The sequence below is a fragment of the Zea mays genome, chromosome 6 (genome assembly GCF_902167145.1).
Source record: "Zea mays cultivar B73 chromosome 6, Zm-B73-REFERENCE-NAM-5.0, whole genome shotgun sequence".
NCBI classification, from domain to species: domain Eukaryota; kingdom Viridiplantae; phylum Streptophyta; class Magnoliopsida; order Poales; family Poaceae; genus Zea; species Zea mays.
In genome coordinates, this window is record NC_050101.1 from 145,460,408 (window position 1) to 145,468,763 (window position 8,356).

Genomic DNA, 8,356 nt, shown 5'->3' on the forward strand with positions numbered 1-8,356 from the left:
ATGTTTTTTCCTCTTCTTAGTATAATTAAAGGCGCAGTTCCCCTGCGCTTTCGAGAAAAAAAGATATAAGATGAAATATAATAGCTACTAAAGACAGTCTTAAAGGCTAATTGGCCGACAAAGACTAGCGAGGATAAAGAATCAGGCCACACTCCACGGTGGTTGAATAATCCGTGCCGTACATCCCTACTCTCTATTCTAAAATAATGAGTAAAGTACACTAATAATCCACAAATTTGACAATGATGTGTCATTTTACAGTTAAGAACTTGTTTGTTTCAGCTTATAGATTATATAATCTACATGTAACTGTTTGGTAGTCTAAATTATACAAACGTAGATTATTCACGAAGACAACAATACCTTATTTGTTTATTTGAGGTGAGGGAAAGAAGTATGACATATATTGTAATTTCTATTTTCGTAACCACGAGCCATGGGTCTTTTGCCAAAAATAATTTTAAATAAACTACTTTTAAATGGTATTTAGATTATATAATCTGAATCTATAATTTAGATATTTATTTATTTACTGGATTATTTGCGCTGAATTATAAAATACAGTGAGATTATAATCCGAAACATGCCGAACTCAGAAAAACCGGCAGTCCTGCCCGTTCCCTTTTGTTTTTGGCCGTATCGGGTCTGGACCGTCCGTTTGGCGATATATGGGCAGCAGTGAGAGGCACACCCGCTGAAAAACCCTGCTTCTCTCAAGTCTCAACGCCGTCATTCTCATGTCTTCCTGGTCGCCGGCCGCCGCCGCCGCCGCCGCCGTAGCGAAGGCGGCTAAGCCACTGCACCGGAGCGTGTCCTCAACTCCTGTATCCCCCCACCTCTCTATGTCCTCTTCTCACCGCACTCCACCTCTCGCGATGGCGGCCGGTGGAAGCGGCGCGGTGGCCCCTTCCTCACTTCTCGTCGCCGACCAGGGCCACCGCGAGTCCGTGCTGCTTGCTGCACGCGCCTCCATGGGGAACTGCCTCGGAGAGACCCGCCTCGACCTCTCGGTGTCAGGGCTCCGCCTTGCTGCCAAGGGCAAGGTGAGCAAACCGCTGGCATGCCATCGTGCGGGGAATCTCTTGTAAATGGCCGAAGTAAGTGACCGTTGTGCTGGTTGCGAAGGTGAGGGACGTGTACGAGAGCGGGCAGCACCTGGTGCTGGTGACCACCGACAGGCAGAGCGCGTTCGATCGCGTGCTTGCTTCCATCCCGTTTAAAGGGCAGGTATTATCGTCATCTTAGCTTTATGCAGAGCTAGTTTTGACAACCTTTTGACACCTTTTACATGACAATTTCATTCCATTGAGGCATTATCAACTCAACGCACTGAACTGCTTCTCCTTGTGTTGGTCTCCTGCTTTTTGTTTCATACAACTGTGTAAAGTTGCTTTCTTCGTTCCTCGGACTCAAGGGCGGTCTGCTCAGTACATTTTGTAAAAGAAATGTCAACGTTAGGTGCGGCAATCAGTCTACTCAAATTAATACTTTGACAGCATGGCTCAATGCCACAAGTGATTTTGACCTGAAAATACCACAGGACTCAGTACTGTCCAGAATTTTGTCAATTGATGATCTACCTCTTTATATTTTATCTGTATACATGTAATATACTTAGGGGGTGATAATGGGTTCTAGATTTTACACTACAAACTTTAAGGATCAAATCGGATTAGGACCGGACTCTATTCCTATTCATTTTTGAACTAACATTATTTAAGTGCCCTAACTTTTTGTGAAGGGGCATTTGGATCGTGATCCATTACCACCCCTAAATATACTAGCACATACTGAAGTTTGAAACAACAATACATTTAGGATGAAAAATTATTATTTCCACAATCAGGTGTTTTGTTGTGATGGCATATGGGTAATTTCAGGTTCTTAATGAGACAAGCCTTTGGTGGTTCAATCAGACACGGCACATTACTCCAAATGCAGTAGTGTCTTCTCCTGATAAGAATGTAACAATCGCCAAAAGATGCACAGTTTTTCCAGTTGAATTTGTTGGTGAGATCTAAGTCTTCTTGTATATATTGTTTTTTTTTGCATACCCATTCGCAATGATTTTATACAAAATCTTCACGTTTTTTTGCTATCATTCTTACTAATCTTATCTTTACCGGTTAATTTTCAGTTAGGGGATTTGTTACAGGAAGCACTGATACATCTTTATGGACAGTTTATAATAAGGGTGTAAGAAATTATTGTGGAAATGTTCTTCCTGACGGTATGTTTTATGCTGGCCAAAAAATATCCAATTTGATGTTGTTTTATTTTTTTCTAGTGACCGGTAATTGGCCTCTGTTCTAGGTATGGTAAAGAATGAGAAGCTATCTTCAAATATATTGACACCAACTACTAAAGCTGCAGACCATGATGTCCCTGTCACTCCAGATGAGGTGTCTTGCTTTTAATGTTTTTTTTTCTTTTAATCTTAAAGAGTTATAGTCTCGTAAGTTATTAGAGCAACTCTAATAGTTCTCTAAACAACTCTCTAAATCTTAAATTTAAGAAGTAAATAGGAAAATACTTCTTCAATGGTTCTCTAAATAGACTTGCTAAATTTACTTAGTTGCTATTCAACTCTATTTACTCTCCACATTTAGCAACTCGGTAGGAACTCCCTAAATGCACTTAACGTCAATTTCTTTACACTAGCGTGATTATTTTTCCCTTTCCCACAATAGTGAGGTAGCCAGGTGTAGCACACTCTTTTTTCACTTTCAAGCATAACGAGGTAGCTAGGTCAAACATGTATGACACAAGTTTCTTCTTCACCGTCGAACCCAACTTCCTCATAGGTTACGCCACCGGACCACCACTCCTCCATAGTTTATATCGACCAACCTTTTCTCTTCCGTCCTCACATCCTCTGCTCTCAACCTTATTATGAGGCAGATCTCATAGGGACAAGGTCGTTAAAGCTAGATTCAAAATCGAACTACTTCCTAAATATGAGTAACTATTAGAGACTAAGTTATTTTTTACTTCCAATAGCTATTTAGCAACTTGCTAAACATAATTTTAACAAACTATTTTTTAAGAACTATTGGAGTTGCTCTTATTGACACTAGATTTTGTAGGATGATAAATAGATGCTTAGATTAATAAATCATTGAAATTTGATATGTTAATATGTGACCTTATGATTCAGGAAGTTACACTAATTTATTTGTATGTTTAGATATTGATATATATTTTTTGTTTGGCAGAAATGAGTAATATGATAGTCTTTGGATGATTTCTGGATCGTGTTCTAACATAAAAAAAAACTCGACATGTGGGGGGTATGACAGCCCTCGAACATTATATTAAGAAGACCTTCTCACGCAGGTCGAGAAAACCTCCAACCTCTGCCCCACCTATACACAGCGACACCATAGCCCATGTGAGAAACGACCATGACTGGGCCTTAGACATGTGAACACACATCTCGTGCACCTGGAAGTTTATTGGACATGGTGCACATATTAAATCATCACCACTCATCTTATATCTAACGTCTCTAATTGTTTGGTAGATTTTGCTAAGGACACCCTCCGACGTGGTGGAATGTGTTATTTGTAAATTACAATGATCAATAGGGACGTTAGATCTAAGATGGATAGTGATGATTTAATATGTGCACTAAACTTTCATATGCACCAGATATGTCCTCTAGACATGTGCTTTGGCGTGGGACAGACGATGGAGTTTTTTTTAACCACAACCTGAAATTCGCTTCCATAGGGAGTCGAACCCAGGACATGAGGAGTGCTACTTAGACCACCTAACCAACTCGGCTAGAGGCCCTTTCGCATCATGTTCTAACATGATTCTTTGTGAATTGATAGTTCTATTTTATCTTGGTATTTTAATTGCTGCTGGTAGCCTGCATCACCCCTTGCTATGACTCTCTTTATTCAAAGATGCCTTACATTGTCCCTTTTATTCTGCAGATAATCGAGTCAGGGTTGATGTCGAAGGAAGATTTTCATGAGGCAGGAAGCAAAGCCTTAAGCTTGTTTGCATATGGACAGGTAGAGAATCATCATGTTTTTTTGTTTCTGTTGAGGTATTTTTAGGTCTGTTCAGTAACATTACAATTTAATTTGCAAACACTGCGAAAAATGGTTTGTTAATTTTACTTTAGCATGCTTTAGTTCGTACATGCATTAGAATTATTAGTTGTTTTGAGATGATATGTTTGCTTGGTAGTCTTCTGTGCTGCAGCTATGTTGAAATTGTGTAACTTGATGATGATCTTTTTTGTTTTTTATTTGCAGAAAGTGGCCTTAGAGAATGGATTAATTCTGGTTGACACTAAGTATGAGTTTGGAAAAACACCTGATGGAACAATTGTGTTGATTGATGAGGTTTTACTTCTGACATGATTCTGCAAATGTTTCTTAACCCTGTACACATTATTCCTAGTAACTAGCGAAAGAATATGCATGATTTTTCTTTTCACAACAGTAAGAATGCATTCTGTAGAATCATATAGTATTAACTAGCTGTTATATGTATAAATATAAGCAGTGTTGTTATATCATTAACTGATCACTTCATGTTGTTGAAAACTATCTGTTCTGAGCAGTATCTGTTTTTTATATAATTATGTTGAGTACAATGGTATGATAACTTCTGAGATATTGAAATGTCAAATGGTTAGATTTATAAAATTCGTGTTATCCTCTTTTTATCAAGCAGGTTCATACTCCTGACTCTAGCAGATATTGGATTGCTAATTCATACGAAGATAGATTCAAATCTGGCCTTGAACCTGAAAATGTTGATAAGGTAAGCTACCTTTTGAGTCATACACATCATGTATGAGCTGATTACCTTGAATCCTTGATGCACTTTAGCCTTTAACCTTATGATTCATTTTTAACGAGGTTTCTGAATATATCGCTTAATTTTTGCAGGAGTTTTTAAGGCTTTGGTTCAAGAACAACTGCAACCCATATGAAGACGCGGTATATTTTTCTTCATACAGTTGTTAGAACCACTTTTGAATTTTGTTCCATGATGATCCAACTCAATTACTTTTGAGTGAAAACTTACGTGTACCCTAAAACTTTCAGGTTCTGCCAGAAGCTCCAGAAGAGTTGGTTTGTGAGCTGGCCTGGCGGTATGTATCTCTATAAGTTTCAGCTGTTGTTCTCACTTCAGAAGAGATGATCCAACTCAATATAATTTATGTGCGTTCTGTACGCGAAACTGTTGCAAGAATGATATTTTTAAACTCTAGTTGAAAATAGTTCGGTTGAATACCCACTGCAGATACATTTTCCTGTTTGAAACAATCACGAAGACAAAATTCGAGATCCTAGAAGCGCAGGTATGCAGAAGGCTTCGCATTGTGCTTGTAGCTTAGCAGACAAACCAATACTTACATCTTACGATCAATGTTTTTTTTTTTGTAAAATTCAGGAACCAATTCATGAAAGGATATCAAGGAATGTCGCTCAAGCCTTACGGGACCTATGATTGCTGATAGAGGATCTGGGGCAGAGTTTGAGTGCATTTCTGGAACCAATTCATGAAACCATCTGATAGGGTTTTGGGTGCATTTCTGGCACTAATATTCCCGTGCGAATAGCAAGTAGTCTGCGCAGATGCCATATATCCGTCCTGTGAGGGTTGCCATTGCGTCTTGATGAAGCAGAACTATCCACCACATTTCTTCATGATCTGTGATATAATGTGGTAATAAACTCAACCGCCATGCTCCGCTGGTGAGATTTGCCGTGTTTGGAGCAGGGGGGGAGACAAACTGAGAAATTTAACAAGCATGAGACCGACAGATGCTGTATTCATACAGGCCTTCCTCAGATTTCTTTGTGTTAGTGTAACGTTGTCAGGTGGTTTGAGTCGGGCAGCCATCACACGCTGTCTTCTGAAACGAAAAGGATAAATTTGCAAATAACAAGTTCATTATGTTCTAGCGTAATTGGGCTTTTCCTCTAAGAGCAACTCCAAGAGGCCAAATCGTTTTGTAAAAGTAAATTTGGGTATTGCTAGAAGAAAAACAACTCCAATAGACTCTATAAATGACTCCTCCCCATTCCTCCAAATTTGGGCTTCAGTTTGGGCTTTTCCTCCAAGTTATGGTTGCCACTAAGTTTTGTTTCGCACTTCAGTTTCATTCAGATCGTATGACTGACTTGAGGCAAACTGGTTTCATCGAGCGTGAAGAGGTGTGTATAGATTTGTTAGTGCATAATCTGAACAAATTTTCTTCAGTGATTTGCACATCTGCGTCAACATTTTGTATTCAAACTGTTGGAGACTTCTGCGAAAAGGGAGCTTCCGTCGATCAATGTGCTCTCTATGTGGTTTCCAACTTCTTTTGGGGGCATTATTATGCCTTTAGCTGCAGACCTCCAGATGATCAATTGAGCTCTAAAACATTTATATCGGGCGGCTATGAGCTCCGGTAATGTACATCCCGACGAGTAGGATACCCTGAATTTCGTCAGTGGCAAGTGGCTAATCTTTGCCATTTTGCTTGACTGGAATCATCCATGTTTTTTTTTGTTTTGTATTTGGTAGTCCTTTGTGTGGACGTATTCTATTTGAGATTCTGTGGTTCAATAATGAACACTATTTGCCCATGAACGATTTCAAAAAAAGAGTCAAACAGATCACCCTGTGGCCTGTGCGTGTAGTACATAGTATACATAACATGATGGAGCCCTGACCGTAATTTGTTTCACAAGTGGAAGATCTCTCTCTGGTCATCATCATATACAATAAAACACAACACGATTGCTTCGGTAAGTGGTGTCTATATCCGAGTGATCGCCTCAACCAAGAGAGGAGTAGAAGCTAGTAAAGATCTTGGCATTGATTGTGACTCCGAGTTCATATGTATATCTTCAATGGATGGACCAGGGCGCTATGCGCAGTGTTGGTATTTAAGCATGTTCATACCAAATCTCTAGCGCTGCTAAACTTAATTGTTGGGCTATATACGGACATCATTAGACCGTGTCAGTTAATTGTTGTGACTGGTTACGGTTTTGCCGGCGTGACTCCAATTGCGCAGTCCTGACCCATGTCCTGCTCGACTGCGGAGTATCCTTAGTTTTTCGCTGTGACTTGATTTTTCTCTGGTGGAACTCTTCGGACTGGGCGCACTTTTCGAATAACTGATATAATTCTTGTAAGTTTTTGGATGTGTCTCTTATGCAGTGACTGTATAGGACGCCGACACAAAGACCACTGATTACATAGTGGATAACTATCTTAGGACTTCGACGTCTTCGATTGTGTCATCTGCCTCTAGGGGGTGAAACCTGGCGGGGTGCCCGAGGTAATCCCTCAGAGCTGCATGTGCGAACGGTGCCCTCTGGGGTGGGTATATTATCTTGGTGAGGTCTCTCAGGGGCGGACCCACAGGGGGGTCCAGGTGGGCCCTGGCACACCCTAAGCCAGGCCCACCGAAGACCCCATCCCGGCATCCCGAGCGATCGTTCAACTTACATCAGACGGCGGGCGGCAGCTGAGATTAGTTTTCGTCTTTCTGCGATTCTGCGCCCGCGGCGGCGCCCCTGCCCCTGCCTCCGTCCGACCAGCGCGGTGCGATCTGCTACCGAAGACCGAAGTGCCCAGTTGCCTGCGCGGTGCACGGCGGCGCCCTGCCAGCCTGCCTCCGTCTGCTCGTCTGGTTGGCTGTTGGCTCTTGGAGTCTTTGTCTGGACGTCTGCCCAAGACCCAAATACGTGTTGCCTGTTTGCTACTTGGCTGCTGGATGTTAGTTGTTGCCATTTGCCTCTTGGTCTGGCCGTAGTGCCGTACTTGCAACAACTGTTCAAGCCTTTGTTTTGCTGTTCAACGCTTCAGCCGGCTGCCGGCCAGGTAATGTACATATATATTTTTTGTTGAATTTTGTCTAACGCAGTGTGTACATATATATATTTTCTTATTGATTGTTGATTCACTACAATTGTTTTTGTAGTGTCTAAAATATGAAGAAGCAGAGAGATATTGCCTCTCTTTTTCGCAATCATGCTGTAAAGAAACAGAAGTTTATTGCTTCTTCATTATCTCCGGATGTTACTCAAGCGCCGACACCTGAAGAACAAGAGGAAGAGAGGATAAATGAAGAAATTGTGAATCCAATGTCATCTGCATCACCACCGCCAACAATTTATGATGTCAGTCGTCTTCCACATGATCCAGGTGAGAGACAACCTATTGCAAGTTACCATGCTAATGATCACGATGCAATTCGAAGAGCATATATTCTTAGAGGTCCATTTCAACCATATGCACATGAATTTCCAAATAGGAAGATTGGGGATAGAGATCGCCATTTTAATTGTGTGTGGTTTCTTGATCAAGTAACTCTCTTATTGAATATTGT

At 40.9% G+C, this 8,356-nt stretch overlaps 1 protein-coding gene across 1 annotated transcript; it reads left to right on the forward strand.

Moving 5' to 3' along the window:
- Positions 1 to 642: 642 nt before the first annotated feature.
- LOC100282707 (Phosphoribosylaminoimidazole-succinocarboxamide synthase) lies at positions 643 to 6,033 on the forward strand. Its single transcript, NM_001397641.1, has 12 exons — positions 643 to 1,043; positions 1,126 to 1,227; positions 1,881 to 2,010; positions 2,138 to 2,230; positions 2,314 to 2,402; positions 3,942 to 4,022; positions 4,269 to 4,358; positions 4,693 to 4,782; positions 4,911 to 4,961; positions 5,070 to 5,116; positions 5,269 to 5,326; positions 5,419 to 6,033. Exons 1-12 carry the CDS (start codon positions 738 to 740, stop codon positions 5,473 to 5,475), a joined length of 1,194 nt encoding a protein of 397 aa, NP_001384570.1. The 5' UTR covers positions 643 to 737; the 3' UTR covers positions 5,476 to 6,033.
- The last annotated feature ends 2,323 nt before the right edge of the window (positions 6,034 to 8,356 follow it).